This window comes from Phoxinus phoxinus, assembly GCF_949152265.1.
Source record: "Phoxinus phoxinus genome assembly, chromosome: 25".
NCBI classification, from domain to species: Eukaryota; Metazoa; Chordata; class Actinopteri; order Cypriniformes; family Leuciscidae; genus Phoxinus; species Phoxinus phoxinus.
The window spans coordinates 9,768,763-9,789,346 of NC_136900.1; the positions used below are offsets into that span (position 1 = coordinate 9,768,763).

Here is a 20,584-nt window from a genome sequence, read left to right on the forward strand (position 1 = left end):
CTTTTTTTTTTGACAAACTGGTTGGTTGAAGAATTCAATGATTATATAAAATTCACTGAAGGTTGATTAATCTTTGAGCTACAGTAGTTATCTGCATGTCTCATTCATGAAGGTGCAACAATGTAGAACAAGCTATTGGGGGTTTTGAGAACCAGAAGCAAGCTAACTGAGCAAGTTGAACTTAGTATGTGCCCCTTTATTAATATGCCTGAGGTGGTGAATAATAATAATAAAAAAGATAAAAATTCACTCAGTATTCCATGATTCCTAATTCACTACTATCTCAATTACAAGTATAAGTATAAATTAACTGTATTCAGTAGTGTAGGCACTAAAACAGTCCAATGCTTATAGTCAAACTCATTTTTAAATTAAAATAATAAAAATTTCTGTGCCACCCTAGACTGGTTGCTGGCCCTTGCCTGGCCACCCCCATGAAAAAAATCCTGGCTCCGCCACTGACCCTACTCTACCATCACCACCCCGCAATATCAAGCCCCGCCCCATTAATCCCCGCCCCCAGCACCCCCTAGATAAAAATATGTTCCCGCGGCTATGAGTCTCTCCAAACGGTTACATCCCAGCCACTGCAGTGCTCCCTCACTCACCTGCCGCTCTTCATCAGGTAACATCCCCTCGGACAATCTTTAAACATGCCTTTATTTGGAGACTCATAGCGTAATTTGAGGTTTTAACGATTCATTTTGCATAAATATATAGTCTTTATACTATTGTTTTAATCATGATTGAATCTTGACAGATTTAATCATGCACCCAGTCTTCAAAATTGTATTCGGCATCGTTCTTTTAACTGGTTTGCTGACGTTCTTTTATTTTGACTGGGAGTTTTTGAGTAAAACTTCCGCACAGTCGGTATTAAGGTATGTGTCACTTTATTGTCTTTCCTACATCATCTGTAGCTGAAATCATCCTTAAAGTTGATTTTTTTTTGTAGCATTCCTAATGTGTTCCGATTGATTTAGTCAAATGAAATGATATTTTTGACTTCAGTTTTGACGTTATAGCCTCACGAAGCACATTTTTAAATCAGGGATCTTAAAAAGGTTTGAACGTGTCTGATATGATAATGACAATGCCCTTATTGGGCTACAGAAATGTTACACAGAAAAGGTTTCAGGTTCATGTTTCGGTTTCCTATCCCATCGGGTGCACTAATATGCATTCATGCTTAACTAATGCACAGATAATCATGTGTTAATGTATGACTCATGAAGAAACCATTAATTAATGATTACTGCATCAGCAACTAAAGATTCTATATGGGTAACTTAATATATTAAGTAATATATGAATTGTTATTAATTAAATGTGTCGTAATGTGTTAATTCCTTAATAACATATTTTATTAAGTAATAGTGTAAATGAATGTGTTAATTACCAGTCCACAATGGGTGAAGCAATGTAGGCTACTTCAACTTCGAATTGTCTGATTTAATGAATCATTGGCTAGCCTATATAATGATTTGCAAATGTATCATTATGTTCTGACTTTACTTGTTGAGGCACATGACTATTAACTAAATGTTAAGTAATACAGTATGCCATTTATGGGTTTTGACAGTTTGCACATGCAGTGAATGCAGGGCTGCTAACTCTCGGCCCTTTCCACACGCTCTCACGCCACACATCCATTTTCTCACGCAGAAAAAAATCGCGAAGCAAAGAGGACACTGACAACGACAGACAAGACAGGTTACTTTTGATTAAAAAAAAAATGACCAGCTCTCAGATTGTGTCAATTTTATTATGCAATTCAAACAATAAATATCGTTTTGGCGCTTGTAAAAGTGACGTGACAGATCTCTGTAGCGCCTCAGTTCAAGCGGCACGTGATCAACTCTAAACTCTTCTCGGCTCTGCTCTTCTTTACTATTAGTAGCCTAAATAAACCCGAACTTACCGAAATGTATATGCCTCGGATCAATCAGTGTTTATCAACCGCGGTAAGAAGTCAATAAAACAGGTAAGCTAGAACAATGTCACGTAAGTTACATTTACATCAGGAAAGCAATTTAATGACCATTTATAGGCTGGAAAAATTAGCTATGGAGTTTTGTTAAATATGTCCACTATATTAGGCTACATATTATATTTTTACTTATATCATTAAAATATTATAAAGTTGTTATTATAATAAAGAACGCATTAGCCTATATTTAATTTAAGTTGTTATTTTTACCCTTTAATAAAAATAGCCTTTACAGCATTAGTGATTTATTTTTTAACATGTATCTACTGTAACTAATAAATATCAAAATGAATCGATATTGAATCAAGATGTCAAGCAATAATAAATACAACCTGCCAGTAATTGTAACCATGATGCAGCTAAACATTGTAACATGTTGTCAGTAAACTTAATAAAAAATAAGTTTCCAAATGTTTTGACAGTCACTGTTTTTTTTTTTCACATAACAATGCTGGGCTGCATGTTCTCAGTGTTCCACGACCTCAAGCTTAACCTGACACACTCCTGTGCATGAACAACAAGATAATAGATGCGGCAGTTCATCGGACTCAGTGAAATATTGGTTGTAGATTGCTGGAATTTGAAATCCATGGCTTAGTGTGGATGTCAAAACCAAAATGACATATTACTTAACAGTTAGTTAATAGTCATGTGCCTCAACAAGTAAATTCATAACATAATGATACATTTGCAAATCATTAGCTAATGGTCAATTAAAGCAGACGATTCGAAGTTGAAGTACATGACTTCAACCCATTGTGGTAATTAACACATTCATTTACACTATTAGTTAATAAAATGTTATTAAGGAATGAACACATTATGACACATTTAATTAATAACAATTCATATATTACTTAATCGATTAATCATATAGAATCTTTATTAGTTGCTGATGCAGTAATCATTAATTAATGGTTTAGTTCTTCATGAGTAATACATTAACACATGATTATCTGTGCATTGGTTAAGCATGAATTAATGCATATTAGTGCACCCGTATTGTAAAGTGTTACCAGAACTACTTTGACACTGATAAAACATTTACTGTAATAAAACAGATTTTTGAGTCTTTAATAGTTTTCGTAAGCGCTACATAGTGATTATGTCAAGAAACCGCCTATTTCCTGCTAGGAGTCATTCCTGCTTCAGTTTCATTTGGTTATGCAAATTGTACTCAAATATTTTCATTTGTTATCTATCATTCAAGTTTTTCAAGTTCTCAAGGTCTTAAGGATAAAGAGATTCCAGACTTTCCCAAAATAAAGTGAGTAGATTCATTGCACCTTTTTTTGTGCAACCCAGAGCCTGTATCTTCCTTGTTTTTTAGTTTTTTTTTTTTATAAATAAAAAACAACAACATATTTTTTGTGTGTGTGTCTGTCTCAGTATAGGGCCTTTTCACAATGAGAATCCAATGCCCTGTACCTGTCAAGAGGCTGATCCTGCAAACAGATATGTGCCAAAAGATGAGCTGGATGACTTGCAGAACCGGCGGGCAGAAGAGTTCAGACAACACCAGATCAGGTTTCTCACAATTTATCTGATCTTTTCAGCGTGTTTTCACCATAGACTGTAAAAAAAAAAAAAAAAAAAGTTTATGGGACTAATTGTGAAAACACAGCAAGACTTTACATTTTACATAAGACTAAAGTGGTTGCACTTTATTTTACAGTACGAGTACTTACAGTGTAGGCCTACTTAAGGAAATACTGTATAATGTAACTATATGGGGTTAAGGTTATAGGGTGCCGTCATTTATAACTGACTTTGTCCTATTAAGATAAATCATTTTTGGCAAATTGTCTGAAACTTCACACACATTCAATATTCAAAGACGTCTGAAACGAGAAGCAGAAAGTTGCTTGACGGTTCCATCTTTAAATTCCTCTCTGCAACTGGCAGATTTCTCACCCATCAGTTGAAGCCTAGTTAAACTCGAACACTCCCAATGTCTCCTTCACTTCCTTATTTCCCAAAATGTCAAGCACGTGGCAAAAAGATTCGAATTTTATTATCTTAAAGCTATGTGGAAGCTTGTTTTCACCAGAGAATAAAAAGTAAAAAAGGTAATTGAGACTTTTTATCTCACAATTCAACCTTTTTTCTCAAAAAGACTCTTTTCGAGTTGTATCAGAGCTCGAGTTGAAGCTGCTTCTTCGAGCCCCTCTTCAGTGGACAGCAAGCCAAATAAGTTTAACCTAATATCTTAAAGATTTTATGGGCAAACAAACTCGGTAATTGCAAGTTGTGAAGTCAAGAGTTGCGAGATATAAAATTGCAATTGCGAGAAAAAGTCAGAATTGCATGATATAAAGTCGCAACCGCGAGTTATAAAGTCAGAATTGTGAAATATAAAGTAGCAATTTTGAGAATAAATTTCAGAATTGTGAGTTATATAAAGTCAGAATTGCAAGATGTAAACTCGCAATTGTGAAATAAAAAGTCACAATTATCTTTTAAATGGTTTTATTAAACAATTAAATTACTAAGCTTCCATGGGGCGATGTCATGAAATTATGAACTAAAATGTTTTTGGTTGAACATTATTATGCCTATTGTATTTTAAATGCTAATTTCTTAGCATCATTTATGAATGACAATGTCCCAAAGAGAAGATTTACAGTGGCGTGTGTCTCCCAGGACAGGGAAAGAAAACGATGTTCTGATTCTCGCCCCTGCAAACACCCCACTCCAGTATCCAATCAGAGGATTCAGAGTGACTCCCATGAGTAAAACACTCATTCCTGGTGAGTCGGATCTCTGCTGGTCTGTTATGATTTCTGCTGGTCTGTTATGATTTCTGATTATCTGAGCTTTCTCAGGTTAGGTTACTGAGAGACATAGACTGGTTTGGGATGAACATCCCAAACATCTTTTGAAGTTTTTGAAAGCATTGACAAATCCCAATTATTTAAAACTTTTAACCAGTAGTATACAGTATATATAAATACAAATTTGTGTTTATTTAGGTGTTGCTATTATTGTTAAATATAAACAAATTCAATAATGCATTTCTATCTATATTAATTAAAAAAACGTATCATTATTAAAGGTCTAGCGCTGCAAACACGAAGCAGAGCAGTTTACAAGGTTTGTTCTGCGGAAAATGGGTTTCTTGCTAAAGGTGGTGGTTTTTTTATATCTCAGTCATTGGTTTGTTTCAGACGGTCTCTGTATGGGGGTCTACTGTGTTTTTCCGATGCTTTTTGCGCTTTTGATCAAAAAAATTTCATGTGGGTGGATTTTTTAAAAGAAGTCATGATGTTACAGAGAATCAAATGAGCTCATAGGATCTGAAACGTCTCCAGGTGTCTCTAAGGGTGCAGAAAGGGCTGCTCTCAGTGCTGGATGTTCAGGAGGGTGAGCAGGTGGACGGCCAAAATGAGAAAAATCTGAGCATCTCATCCAGCAACCTTCAACAGCTTAATGGTCTTCTGAACAGAGTGACCTACACCAGCACCGTCTACCACATCAAGACCCAAGACCTCGGTACGTAACCTAAAGGGATAGTTCACTATGGGGGGGGGGGGTCGTATGGACCACTTTGATGATACTTTTTTTGTTTTTTAAACTTAAACCTAATCTGAATGTACTGTTTTTCTCATTTCCATTTATACGTATAAACATTATTTTTTACATGTTTTCATGTCTTTAGCATACTTCTCTTTTGAGAACCATGAGGTCTTGTTCCCAATTGAGATCAGACGTCAGTCAGTTCCTGTTCTGTTTGACATGGGAAAAGGTCAGCTCAAGTGTTAACATTATTTAATATACTTACGCTTCTGAGCAGTTTTATTTATTTCAGGTGTTTTTCATTTAATATTTATATTGTATTTGACTTTAACTTTATTTCAATTATATAAATACATTTAGTTTTAATTAACAGTAGCCATGTTTCCATCTACCTTTTGCAAAATTGCATAAAAAAAGTAAAAAAGAAAAAAATCCAATAAGAAGACATGCGCATAAACTACGATGGAAACACATTTGCTGAATAAATCCCTCGATGCTCAACAAAAAACGTACTCGGTTACTAACGTAACCTCGGTTCTCTTACGAGAGTTCTCTCGGGAAAGATTCTATGTCGAGATATTGAAGCCAAAAAATGGATCCTTAATTTTGTATTAATGTAAAATGCTTTGCAGCAGCATACAGCCTTAGGCGGAACAGCTTGCGTGCCTATTGGCTGCTCTGTGGCAAAAGCAGCAGCCTATGCGAGGCCTCTCATGACCCTTGACCCAATGAGGGCGCTTCACGCCCTCTGCGTCACGTCCCGCCAGAACGGGCGTGGCCTAGGCCTATAAATATCCGAGCGCGGCTGTCATAGTCTGATTTTCATCGCCGAAGCGACGCAGAGTATGATGCAGGCACGCCACAGAGACGCAGTACTCGTTCCTCTTCTAGAGAGAACCGAGGTTACGTCAGTAACAGAGTACGTTCTCTTACAAGAGTTATCTGGTACTGCGTCGAAAGACGCTACGGGAACCCAGTGTAAAACGCTGTGCATGCTGAGACCCGACACCAGACACCCAAGGGCGCGCGTGCCCGGGGCACACATAGTGTAGGATCACCAGAAAAAACTCACACAGAGTTCCAGGAAAGATAGGCTAGAATAGCATCATTTCTTTATAATTAGTGCCCCGAGGGGCATATTCAGCATATATATGTATATAAATATATATGGTGGGTCATTACATTGCTCATAGGACATAACTGTCAGTGAGTGATGCTTAAACATTTTGGCAATCTGGGCTGTAATAGAACGGGGCAGAAAACACCATATGTGTCTATTTTAGACCGAGAGCAGTCTGGCCTGCAAGGCGGGACCTCGAGGTTATAAAACCTTATAAATGTAGACGGGGAGGCCCAGCCATACAAATATCTTGCAACGAGATTCCACTAGACCAAGCCCACGAGGAGGCCATGCCCCTCGTAGAATGTGCTCTGATGCCCAACGGGCACGGCAGTCCTTTTGATGCGTAGGCTAGTGCTATGGCATTACCCATCTTGACAGGCTCTGTTTCGACGCAGCTCGTCCCTTGGAACGTCCGCTGAACGAAACGAAGGGCTGCTCCGTCTGTCTAAAAGCAGCGGAGCGGGACACGTAAGCTCTTAACGCCCTAACCGGGCAAAGGAAGCTAGCGTCATCCTTTTCCTCGGAGGCCGGCAGAGCCGACAGGGAGATAACCTGAGCCCGAACGGTGTGTTGAGGGACTTAGGCACATACCCATGTTTCGGCTTTAGTACGACTTTTGAGTCATTAGGCCCGAACTCCATACATGACGCTCTCACCGAGGTCCCAAACGGGGACTGAAGGAGGTCTGGGAGGATTCAATCTCCTAGCTCCTTTAAGGAAACGAACAACCAGGTCGTTCCTACCAAGTGATCGGCCAAGCGTTGGATTGACAAACGCTGCTATAGCCGCCAAGTAAACTTTGAGCGTGGATGGGGTCCTACCCTTATCCAGCAGCTCCTGTAGGAAGGAGAGAACCTCCGTTTCCCCGCACTGCAGTGGTGATACACCCTGGGCTGAGCACCAGCCAGAGAACACAGACCATTTAGAGGAATAGAGCCGTCTAGTGGACGGGGCTCTAGCCTGCTCGATCGTGTCTAATACTCCTTTTGGGAGGTTAGCGGGTACCCATTGATGGCCCACACATGTAGGGACCAAAGCTCCGGGGCGAGGATGCAAAATCAAGCCCCTGGCCTGAGAGAGGAGGTCCCTCCTCACTGGTATCGGCCATGGAGCAGTGCTCGTCAGCTGCATCAGTACTGGAAACCAGGCTTGGTTTGTCCAGAACGGAGCCACGAGTAGCACTGAGCATCCGCTTTTCCTGAATCGCTCTAATACCTGAGGTAGAAGCGAGACAGGAGGAAAAGCATAGAGCGGACAGCGGGGCCAAACGTGGGCCAGCGCGTTCTTGCTCTTGGAGGAAAAATTCGGACAATGAGCGTTTTCCTGAGATGCAAACAGGTCTATTTTTGCTCTGCCGAATGTCCTCCACAGCAGTTGTACTGTCTGTGGGTGTAGAGACCACTCTCCCGTAGGAACATTGTTCCGTGAGAGTCTGTCTGGGCCGATATTCAGGTGCCCTGGCATGTGTGCTACTCTCAGCGAGCGCAGGTTGTGCTGGGCCCAAACCAGGAGGCGTTCCGTTAACCTGTAAAGGTTTCGGGATCTGACACCGTCCTGGCAATTTATGTAGGCCACCACTGACATGTTGTCCGAACGGACCAGGACGTGATGTCCTTTTATCCGGGGACAAAAGCGTCTCAGCGCTACCCAGTCTGTGCTGTGGTGACAGCTGTGCTGTCATAGACAGCGAGTCCAGTTCTGTGCCCAGAAAATATATTTTCTGACTGGGAGACAGTGAACTTTTTGCCCAGTTGACTCTGAGACCTAAAACCTCGAGGTGATCGAGTAATATGATCCTGTGCTGTACAAGCTCTGATCGCAATTGGGCTAGAATCAGCCAATCGTCCAAGTAATTCAGAATTCGTACGCCTTGGAGTCTCAGGGGTGCCAGCGCCGCGTCCATGCACACTGTAAATGTACGAGGTGCTAGAGACAGGCCGAACGGGAGGACTGTATACTGATATGCCTGGCCCTCGAAGGCGAATCTCAAGTATCGCCTGTGACGTGACGCAATTTGTATTTGGAAATACGCGTCTTTCAGATCTATTGACATAAGCCAGTCTCCTCGGCGAATGTGCGCGATGATTTTTCTGGTCGTGAGCATTCTGAACTTGCGCTTCATAAGCACTTTGTTCAGCTGCCTCAGATCTAAAATGGGTCTGAGACCCCCGTCTTTCTTTGGCACCAGGAAATATCTGCTGTACAAACCCCCTTTGCTGTAAGCTTGAGATAAAGGCTCTATGGCCCCTTTGCTCAATAGCTTCGCTATTTCGGCTCGAAGTAGATGTGCTACTTCTGTTTATACCGTAGTTTCGACCCTCGCCGTGTAACGGTGGGGGCGTCACGAGAACTGTAGCGAATAGCCTCTTCTTATAATGTTCAGCACCCCCTCTGAAACCCCGGGAAGTTTTTCCCACGCATTCGCATGAGTAACTAGGGGTAGAATGAAATCTGGGCCCTGGTCACGAAATGGCAGCGACGCGAGAGCAACCGTGTGCTGTAACATGGACGCTGTGTTTGCAGCGTTTGAGGCGGGGGGCACGCTTAATCGAGCGGGTAGCCCGCGTGCGCTCTGCTCTCTCAGCTCGTTGGGCTCGTCATGTTTTGGAATAAATGTGGGTGCGTAATAGCGGGCACATTTATAGCACTGGGAGTACTGTCTATTAGAACTGACTGACCGTGCGTTGGTTTCGTTTTACAGAAACCGTGCGACATGCAGTGTGTAGTGATTTTGGGCACTGAATAGCGGGCATGTTCACTACATGTGATGCACAATCGACATGAGTCGATTTTATGTGTGCAAGCCCTGTATTATGTAGGGCTGTGCTTGTGTGTACGAATGGGCACTGAGTTGTGGGCATTACAGTTACACACATTACATCATCGGCCGTGGCCGGGACACCAGAAAATAGACTCTTTTTCAGATTTATCAGGCAAACGGGCCGTGATGCCGGTTTGTTGACTGCTGAATACACTGGCATGGTCGCGTGTGTTGGAACTGTGCGAGCGAAAATTTTTGGTGGAAATCCGGCCGCAGCGGGACTTGAACACGTCGTTTTCCTAGGAAGGCGCGGAGGCCTCGGGCTTGATTACGATCTTTGGCCGAGGCCCGCGCGGCGGGGGGCGGTGTCCAGCTGAGCGAGAGCGCTGTCTCGGGTCTCGGGCCTGTCGCTGCTGGGGCGCGGCGGTGGGCGCGGAGCGTTGCTGAGTGCGAGCAGGAGGCTGTTTAGGGCGACCTGTCGCAGAGCTGGAGCGCTTGGGCAGAAAGTGTCTCGTGGCTTGCGACGTTTTCTGTACCTCGGCTGATTGATCCGTGAAATCCTTGATGGACGATCCAAAGAGGCCAGCAGTCGAGATGGGAGTGCATCGAGGAACGCAGCGTGCTCTGACTCCGCCATCTCAGAGAGCGTCAGCCAAAGATGTCTCTCTGCCATGGTGACGGAGGCCATAATTCGCCCGATGGCATGTGCAGGGGATTTTGTGGCGCGAAGAGCGAGGTCTGTGGTGCTCCGTAAATCCGGCACGCAGATCGCTTCCGGGCCTTCCTCGTCGAGTTTACGGAGAAGGTTGGCCTGGTGAATCTGCAACACCGCCATCGTGTGCAATGCCGACGCAGCTTGTCCAGCGGCGGCATAAGTGCAGCTGTTCAACGTGCGGCAGGCTTTGGATGGTAACGCTACCTCAGCCCGCCGTCCAGCAGAGGTATCCTGTGTCTCTAGCACCGTCCACTACGGAGAATGCTGCTGAGGCAGAAGTACGCACCCTGGCTGAAAAAGGAGCTTTCCAGGACTTCGCTACTTCTTCGTGAAGCTCAGGAAGAAAGGGCGCGGGTCGTGAGGGCTCCTCGGGCGCCGACCACTCGAGGCCGAGGCTCGCAACGGCCTGCGTGAGCAGACGCATCAGCTCTGCTTCAATGCTGGCCTTTCCTCCTCGACGTTCACAAGCGGCGGGGGCGGGGAGGTCCACAGAGCTCGCCCATCAATCGCTGCCCGAAGCGAGGAGAGAACAGCAGTCGTCCTCCACAGACGCGGCTTCACCCTCATCATCCATAACGGACGCAGCGGCAGACAGCAGCCGTTGTCCGTCGGTCAGAGAGTCCAGCGAAGTGGGTGGAGAAGCTGGCGGTGGCAGCGGCGATCTCCTCGTGGTGGAGTGAGGTTCCGTGTTCCGCTGAGCACGGCGCTTTTTACGGCGCGGCACTGCAGCGGGCGGAAGCCACAGTTGCGAGGCATCTTTAAAAAGACGCTCAGCTCTTTTAGTGTGGGAGAAAAAATGTGTCGGCGAACACACACACAAAACACACACTATTGAAATGATATAGAATTCCACGCCGGATAGCGATGCAGGGAACGGCGGCTGAAGGCGGCGAGATGTCGACCAGCAGCTTCAGTTGAGAGGCACGTCCTGCAGTGATGCTTCTCGACGGCTGTGGCGGCTTCTTCTCAGGATCCAGCGATGCGGGTGCTTTGCTGAAGAGATGAAAATCAGTCTATGACAGCCATGCTCGGATATTTATAGGCCTAGGCCACGCCCGTTCTGGCGGGACGTGACAGATTGGGTCAAATTGGGTCATGCGTCATGAGAGGCCTCGCATAGGCTGCTGCTTTTGCCGCAGAGCAGCCAATAGGCGCGCAATCTGTTCCGCCTAAGGCTGTATGCTGCTGCAAAGCGTTTTACATTAATACAAAATTAAAGATACATTTTTTGGCTTCAATATCTCGAGAAAGAATCTTTCCCGTAGCGTCTTTCGACGCAGTACGAGAGAACTCTCGTAAGAGAACTCATACTTACCAAATGTAGCCGGTGCTACTCGACCCACTCCGAGTGGGATTCGAACCAGAGTCTCTGTCATTGGAGGTGGACGCTTACAAGAACGCTAAAGACCACAGCCTCTAGCATCAGCCGCTAGCGCCCCTTGAGTCCAGGGGAGTGAGGTTTACACACACATCTCTTACTGGCCTAGATCCGGTACACTCAACCCCTAAACCTCAATCCCATCCGGGTCACGGCACCAATAAACTGGTTCTACTCGACCCGCTCCAAGCTGGATTCAGCCTCTTGAGGCCAGGGGAGTGAGGTTTACACTAGATTGCGGATCGTGATGATTTTTTTCTGTCTGAGCCCGGCCTGCGTCCAACAGAGCAGTAACCAAACCCGACCCGAGCCCGACAGGCATAAAGATATTTATGTCCGAGCCCGACCCGAGACCGACAGTTAAAATCCCATTTTTTTCTCATAATAATGACACATGTACGTTTGTTTGTGTGGAAAGCCCGCTTTTATTAAGCAACTGTAGGAAGCCATTCGGAAATGTCAACAGGATGAGCGCATCAGCGCACACGGAGCAACAAATGCACTTAACACAGGCACATGCACGTTTCGTTGTCACGGCTACATAAACAAATTTACGCAAACAGGATGACAGATGTTATGGTAATATTTTACATATAATTTAATCACAAAACCGAACATTGGCATCAAGTGAAAGCATCAGGCACATTAGCTACCTACATAATAAGCTGTTAAATTTAAAATTAAATTTAAAATGTTCAATTCCTTATTCCTTATCCTGATCTGACCGAGCCCAACCCAAACCCGAATATAATTTCAAAATATCAGTCTGAACCCGGCCCGGCCAGTCCGTTACCGGCGGGTCTGGTATCCATCCTCTAGTTTACACACACAGCTCTTACTGGCCTACATCCGATACACTCACCCCCTAAACCTCAATCCCATCCGGGTCACGGCACCAATAAACTGGTTCGACTCGACCTGCTCCAAGCTGGCCTGATTGCAGCAACTTCCATTTTTATTTCAGATTTTTTCGTGCCCGTTTCCCAGAAAGGGACGATTTTGTTATCTGGAACACATGAGATGAAAACAGTGCTTTATCGCACATGTTTTATGCAATATTCCAATTTTGCACAGTTCAATTTGCACCTTTGGATGGAAACCTAGCTAGTAACAATACTTCTGAACAAATGACAGATATAATCACAGATTCTTTATTATGTGAACACAATCGCCACACTGACCTAATATGGGCACATAATTCTCTCTCTCTCTCTCTCTCTCTCTCTCTCTCTATCTGTAGACGTAAACTCCCAGGTGACTGTACTAATTAAAGCATTTTTGAGATATAAAGAACTAAATGTCCTCATCAATAGTGTTCGTCGGCTCTACCCCAAAATAAAGATCATCATTGCTGATGACAGTCTGAATCCAGAGAAGGTGGTCGGTGACAATATAGAACACTATGTAATGCCCCCTGCACAGGTACAAACATCAGGTTGTTTAAACTGAATTATGTTATTGTAATTTGCTTGAAGTATAAAAGTTTATATATATTGTTTGGCCTTTCAGGGCTGGTTTGCAGGCAGAAATCTGGCAGTGTCACAGGTCACCACTAAGTACTTCCTGTGGGTGGATGATGACTTCGTGTTCCTTAATGAGACGCGTATTGAGAGCTTTGTAAACATTATGGAAGCCGTTCCTGAACTAGATGTGGTAATTATGTCAATTATATCATGATGACCTCAAATAAATATAAAAGACAAAAACAGTAAAGTAGTAAAAACAGTAATTTTATGGAATAAGTTTTAAAGGTTTAAATAACTGTTTTCTAATAGTTTTTTTTTTTTTTTTTTCTTTTTTTTTCTGTGAACAATACTTCAGTCATCTTTTTTGTAGTTAGGCTAATTCATTCCGTCTCTCTCCATCAGGTTGGTGGTGAGGTACAAGGAGATCAGTTCTTCTTTAAGCTGGAATATGAGGAAGGGAGCAGCGAGGAAGGCGGCTGTATCACACGGTTCAAACATAACCACCACGCGCCTCTGCCAGGTTTTGACGGCTGCTTCTTCGTGGATGGAGTTGTTAACTACTTCTTGGGCCGGACGGATGCTGTGCGAAGGGTCGGCTTTGACCCGTTCCTCAAAAGAGTGGCTCACACTGGTAGGTGGACTTCAAACTGTTGATTGAAAACATCCACGTCAAATTAAGTTACACGATGCGTTCTGGATGAGGTCTGTTGTTTAATTATTTCCCGATAGACCTGCAAAGTGAAACTTTGTTTCGACAATAAGTTACAACATATTTTAGAGATTAAAGGGATAGTTCACCCAAAAATGCAAGTGTGAGAACAATGAGGTTCATTCTCGTGTTAAGCAGCACGTTTGAGCTTCAGCAAGAACCAATGCGGTTTGTTCTCACATGTCAAGTAGGTTTGGTTGAGCTTCAGTTTATGTTCACTGATCAATGTTTATATGTGAATAAAAGACTAAATTAAATCTGTTCGTCATATAAAGTGATTGAGTCTCTTAAAGGGATACTTCACCTCTGTAAAGATGAATGTGTATTTAAAATGGGTCATTTATGTTGTAGAAATGTGAAATTATTTTTGAATTTGGTGCCTTCTAGACTGAGAAAAGCCAGAAAATGTGTTTGTGGCTCATGTGGATGAAAGACAACAACTCCCAGGATGCACTTGCTTCACTGCCCTACGAGGCAACGCCTACCAGTAAGAGAGTGCAGTTAAACAACAAGGCTAGGCTACTAGTGAGTCTCTGTTACGAGTCTGCCCGGCTTTCGAGACCGCCCCAAAATGTCTAGGATTCGGCTTTTGCGTTCTACAGTCATCATTCATTATGTTTCCTGTGGCGAGCAGGACGAGACTGACGGCCGCGGGGAACGACGCGAGGCCGGTGGCATGATTACTCATGAGCGGCACCTGTGAGACGCATGCACTGGTCTCGTATCTCTCACGGAGGAGCGGGAATTTTCTTCGCAATGGTAAAACGCACATCAACCCATCACTTGTTTAGCGTTTATGTAAACAGTACATTTAGATTGACCAATCGGAATGAATTCAGTTAGATTGAAACAAAAGGTGTGCATGTAAACAATGAATGGCGACTGCAGAAAGCAAAAGCCGAATCCCGGACATTTTGAACGATCTCGACGGCCGGACATGTCCGGGAAAAAGAGGATGGTCACCGATACTACTCAGCTTTCTCCACAGAATAAGAGCCTGTTAGCTTAGCTTCCAAATAAAAGATGTCTGACACTGTTTGTACATTCTGTGAGCGAGATCCACCCTCTATGGGCGGGTTGAAAACATGTGGATAAAGCGCCTTCTACTAGCTGTAGTTTTAAGCCTCGGGCCAAAAAATCCTCACATGCGTCATTTTTTTGCGTCATATGAGAATTTTTTCCAGACTAAAAATACATAAATCTCATCTCAGGGGGATATGAGAGAGTGAAGCACGGTAATTTGAAAATAATTCTGCCTTTCTACTGATACAAAGCTTAACCCGCTTTTGCTCGTTTTTTTTTACATAGCAGCAAAATAGACCTAAAATACTCCGTCAGTTTTGGTCATACAGCCTTAAGAAATATGAAAAAAAAAGTGTTAAATGTCTACTTTTTTATGTGTCCACTTACAATTGAAATAAAACATTGTGCTTTTGTAAAATAAAGAAAGTAAACAGGGAGTGCTTTCTGCCTCTCCGTCTCCGTGAACTTTTTTTCTGAAGCACGTCTCTAAACTCAAACAAAACTCAGCGAATACTATTCACTCAGACATGAGCTATATATCTCTATAATCATTTAAGTGTGTAGTTTTAAATAATCTAATTCAAAACTAAAAGAAATATTCTCTGTTTATGTAATCTATATATAAAGAGCGAGAGATCAGCCGTTCTCATTATCGTTCTGGCATCTCATTACTCTGCTAATGTGACACGCTCATCGAGAGCGCGCCGCTATTCAGACGCAGATCTGAAGCAACACATGCAAACCAGTCAACGCCCACAACAGCTGGATAACACACTCGCTGTGAGGAATAATAATATCGTGATAATCCTGGAAATTTTACCTCAAACGTGCTGGAGTAGCCGAACAACGGGTCCAGCTGCAGATCATCAGTAAGTGCTTTGTTCTAATGGCGATATGAAATGGTGTCTGTAAACCGCAAAAGACTGTTTAAATTTGAATTGCGCGTCTGTGTTTGAATGAATGAACGGCACAGACATGTTGTTGTTTAGCTACTACAGCTCGCGCATGTCTGTGTGTGAATGAAACTATCTATATTGCCTACTGAGATGAGTAAAAATCGACTGAATACGTTGAAATAAAATGTCTTTGTATAAGCAACATATTAAACTTCAAATTAACATTTATGCCCTAATATATATTAGCCTATAAAAGACAATATTTTACAGACGAAATATGAAAGACAACATTTCGTTTTGGATAGATTATAAAGTTTTTACTGCCACATCAAAACCTAATTTACAAGGTGCAAACAAAATCTTAAAAGATCAATATATGCCTTTTCTTTAAATTATTTTTGTGTTTTATTAGTGACAAATTTGGGGAGAGGATAGCCTACATCCAAAACTTTCTGAAAATACAAATGAGAATTAACTGCACAATTACTAGAAATGTTTACCTTGGATATTATACAATTTGCAAGCATACTGCAGTTTGTGGAAAAATACACTTTTTTTCAAGATGTTTCCAACTCTGAACCAATTCTGTAGTTATTTACAGTCATGGCCAAAATTGTTGGCACCCCTGGTAAATATGATCAAAACTGGCTGTAAAAAATAAATCTGCATTGTTTATCCTTTTGATCTTTCATTCAAAAAATTGCCAAAATTCTAACCTTTCATTGATGCAAGAGGATTGAAAGTGGGGCTAAATCATATTATGAAATAAATGTTTTTCTCCAAAACACGTTGGCCACAATTATTGGCACCCTTTTATTAAATACTTTTTGCAACCTCCTTTTGCCAAGATAACAGCTCTGAGTTTTCTCCTATAATGCCGGATGAGTTTGGAGAACACCTGACAAGAGATCAGAGACCATTCCTCCACACAGAATCTCTCCAGATCCTGCAGATTCCCAGATCCATGTTGGTGCTTCTTCTCTTCAGTTCAGCCCACTCATCTTCTATAGGGTTCAGGCCAGGGACTGGGATGGCCATTGCAGATCTTGGTTTTGTGCTCAGTGACCCATTTTTGTTTTGATTTTGATATTTGTTTTTGGATCACTGTCCTGTTGGAAGATCCAAACATGGCCCGTTATAAGATTTCTAGCCCCGGCTGTTAGGTTTCGATTTTTTATCTGTTGGTATTTGATCCAATCCATGATGCCATGTATCTGAACAAGATGTCCAGGACCTCTGGCAGAAAATTAGGCCCACAGCAGTAAAGATACAGCAGAGCATTTCATTTTACACATGGGGTACTTTTTTATCCCTGTGTGCACCAAACCCATCTTAAGTGTTTGCTGCCAAAAAAGCTATTTTTTTGTTTCATCTGACCATTATAGGAGAAAACTCAGAGCTGTTATCTTGGCAAAAGGAGGTTGCAAAAAGTATTTAATAAAAGGGTGCCAATAATTGTGGCCAACGTGTTTTGGAGAAAAACATTTATTTCATAATATGATTTAGCCCCACTTTCAATTCTCTTGCTTCAATGAAAGGTTAGAATTTTGGCAATTTTTTGAATGAAAGATCAAAAGGATAAACAATGCAGATTTTTTTTTTATAGCCAGTTTTGATCATATTTACCAGGGGTGCCAACAATTTTGGCCATGACTGTGTATGTATGTATGTATGTATGTATGTATGTATGTATGTATGTGTGTGTGTGTGTGTGTGTGTGTGTGTGTATGTATATATATGTGTGTGTGTGTGTGTGTGTGTGTGTGTGTGTGTGTGTGTGTGTGTGTGTGTGTGTGTGTGTGTGTGTGTGTGTGTGTGTGTGTGTTGTCTTTGCATTCTATCTTGTGGCTCAGTGACACCAATGAATTGCTCATTAGTATGCAGCATTAGCAGGTCTTTGTCTTCAGGTGTGAATGAGGACATTATTCATGACCTTGTTGGATCATTCACGCCCACCTGCATATTGCCTTTCCAAACAAAAAGTGTCTTACAAAATTTAAATCAATCTCTTGTTTAATGTGAACGATTAGCCCGGATGATTTTCAGATCATTTTAAAGTAAACACTTTAGCCGACAACATCCATTAGTCAAAAGTATTGTGGGAATATGTGAAGTTGGTCGTTTGTGGTCTTATGTCAGACAATTTAAGTTTGAGTTTTTTGAATAACCACGCTTAAATAATATTCTCTCAAAAATGCAAACATGTACATACATGTTGCTCACATATTATGATAGCCATGTTCGTGCTAAATAGAGAGCAATTACACCTTTGCCATTAATATGTTTATAAGCAACTGAAAAAAAATACAAATATCAGGTCATGTCAAAACATCTCAAGGACCCCAAAAACACCTTAGACCCCAGAGGGTTAATGCTAAATCCTGACGTATCCCTTTAATTTGATTGTGTTCAATCTGCTTAAATATATGTACAATTTAAGTTTACTTAATCCGTTTGTGTTGGATTACATGAAACTGGGTGGTGCTTGTTAGATCCCAGCATGCTTTGCATATGGTTGAATTAAGAGAGAATAAGTGTTATTTTATGTGTGTGTTTTTTGAGAAAATGAGAGAAGGGGAACAGTGTGTAATTGTGTTTAATATATTTTATTATATTGTGTCCAAAATACCCTGATTTTAATGTGTTACGGTCCATATATGTTTTTAGGGCCTTTCGAAAAGTTTTTATATTTAGGCCTCCCCTTGAATTATGTCCTTCGTTGTCGAGGATTTTTTCCAGACTAAAAATACATAAATCTCTCGTCTCGGAGATATGAGGGAGGGAAGAACGGTAATTTGAAAATACTACAGGTTTTCTACTGATACAAAGCTTAATGCTATATCCTGAAGTATCCCTTTAAGAAAATTTGGACTAAACCACTCAATTCAAATGGATTATTTTTACAATCTCTTTATGAACAGTTTGAAGCTTCAAAGTGGTAGTTGCGTAGCTGTCAATGGAGGGACTGAAATCTATCAGATTACATCAAAAAGATCTTCATGTGTGTTCCGAAGATGAACAAAAGTCTTAAGGGTTTGGATCGACATTAGGTTGAGTAATTAATGACAGAATTTTAATTTTTGTGTAAACTATCCCTTTAATTGTATCATGGCTTAGGTCATAGGCAATTTAAAACATGGACATAGTACAAACAATGCAGGTAATCTGGATTTACTGACCAACAACAAAACCCGATTATGACTAAGAAATGTACATATCTTATGTTAAATGAGAATGGACATGTATTTATGGACATACCAGCTGAGATAATTTGCATGTGATCAACAACACCTTTAAAAATAAATGTTGTTTTCTCCGTGATGCCACAGGAGAACTATTTTTGGTTCCCCAAAGAACCTCTCAGTGAACATTTCTTAAAAAAAACTTTTTTTTTCTCTACATGTGAAGAACTATTTAATAATCTAAAGAACCATTTTCCACTATAACGAACCTTCTGTGGAATGTAAAGGTTACATGAATGTTGAAGGTTCTTTATGGAACCATCGATGCTAATAAAGAAACTTTAGTTTTAAAAAACAAGAATCTGTTTTATTTTATTTTTTATATATACAGAATTCTTTCTTGACGGACTTGGAGATTTATTAGTTGTCACCTGCAATGGTCACAGAATTGGTCACCAAAAACACAGTCACACAAACAAGTACCATTCCTTCAGGCATCCTCCCGAAAGTGATTCACAGAATAAAATGACTCATCATTTCTTCAAGAATCATCTAAAATGCATGCAATACTAAGGGACTCTTCAGGTGAAATATGCTTTTCCTTACACATTATTAAGCATTAATTCGATTTTTATTTTATTTTACCAAAGGTGGACACATCTGTTCATACTATTTTGGTCACTTTACAATAAGGTTCCATTAGTTAAGGTTAGTTAATGCATTTACTAATATTAACTAACACTGAGCAATACATTTGTTACAGTATAATAATCTTTGTTAACGTTAGTAAGTAAAAATACAACTGTTTATTGTTAGTTCAGGTCCATTAACTAATATTAACAGATATAATTTCTGATTTTAATATAATCTCAGAAAAATAAATGCTTTAGAAGTATTTTTCATGGTTAGTTCATGTTAACAAATGGAACCTTATTGTATGTTTTACATTTTATAATAATAGCAAAGTAACAAAAAATTAAAATGATGTAGTGAATAGTGATCAAAACATGTTAAACTGAAATCCAATCTTGTTCTTTGTGTAGATTCCAGCTCTGATTCTGAACATTCACTCGACGTCATGCATCCGGGATGTTTTTTAAACACTATTGAAGGAGTTCACATGTATGTTGCTGAATTGTCAGGTTTTGACTTTGACTTTTCCTTCAATATTACTTTAAGTAATTCGAGTTGGATCTTCTAAAGAGCATATTGTAATGTATATGAGGGTAATGGGTAATGAGCTCAGGATAATGAGTATGAAAATTATAGTTCTTTATTGAACTATCTTTATTATTATTCTAGGAATGTAATTCATAGGGTTTTTTCATCTATACTGCTTACAAACCTATTTAAGTGTACACTACACTGTTAAAACTGTTACTTGGATCTAACTCAATAAAATTAAGACATTTTCCAACTACTTTTTGCAAGTTTAGTGAACTAACTGATAATTTGAGTAAGGACAATTTAATCTTTTTGCATACATTGAAATGCAAATTAAGTAGCATTTTCAGAAAAAGCCAATAAATTGAGTACAATCAAAGAAAAAATATCAGCAACACATTAGACTTAATTAAAATAGGTTACATATAAATTTAAAAAATACTAGTTAATGTCCTCTGATTTATTCATTTTGACCAATTTGCCCTTTCTTTGTTTTGGAAGTGTAAACGGCTTCAAATAATTAGTTCCCATTATGTCAATTTCCAACATTTATTAAATGATTGCCATATAGTAATTGCAACAGTAGCAATGAGCAGTATTAACAAATCATGCATGCCCTCAGCTAATAAAGTGCAGGTTAGTAAAACACATTTACAGTACA

General features: G+C 40.8%; 2 protein-coding genes across 2 annotated transcripts in view; one reads left to right on the top strand and one right to left on the bottom strand.

Moving 5' to 3' along the window:
* The window catches only part of LOC306993197 (N-acylneuraminate cytidylyltransferase B-like), a 15,998-nt gene extending 12,441 nt beyond the window's left edge, over positions 1 to 3,557 (bottom strand). Inside the window, exon 1 of the mRNA XM_079602814.1 lies at positions 3,419 to 3,557. The gene's annotated coding sequence lies outside the window, so the exon portion shown is untranslated. The remainder of the gene's footprint in view (positions 1 to 3,418) is intronic.
* LOC306993196 (beta-1,4 N-acetylgalactosaminyltransferase 2-like) lies at positions 570 to 20,178 on the top strand. The gene is made up of 14 exons (XM_079602813.1): positions 570 to 625; positions 761 to 881; positions 3,201 to 3,257; positions 3,380 to 3,517; positions 4,634 to 4,740; positions 5,046 to 5,083; positions 5,302 to 5,482; positions 5,649 to 5,735; positions 12,724 to 12,737; positions 12,825 to 12,905; positions 12,993 to 13,136; positions 13,352 to 13,580; positions 19,151 to 19,344; positions 19,803 to 20,178. Exons 2-13 carry the CDS (start codon positions 769 to 771, stop codon positions 19,330 to 19,332), a joined length of 1,371 nt encoding a protein of 456 aa, XP_079458939.1. The 5' UTR covers positions 570 to 625; positions 761 to 768; the 3' UTR covers positions 19,333 to 19,344; positions 19,803 to 20,178.
* The last annotated feature ends 406 nt before the right edge of the window (positions 20,179 to 20,584 follow it).

Coding starts and splice junctions, on each gene's coding strand:
- LOC306993196 (XM_079602813.1), top strand. CDS start 769: ATGCACCCAGTCTTCAAAATTGTATTCGGCATCGTTCTTTTAACTGGT. Junction 3,518..4,633: donor TTCAGACAACACCAGATCAG/GTTTCTCACAAT, acceptor TGTGTCTCCCAG/GACAGGGAAAGAAAACGATG. Junction 13,581..19,150: donor CAAAAGAGTGGCTCACACTG/GTAGGTGGACTT, acceptor TTATATATACAG/AATTCTTTCTTGACGGACTT.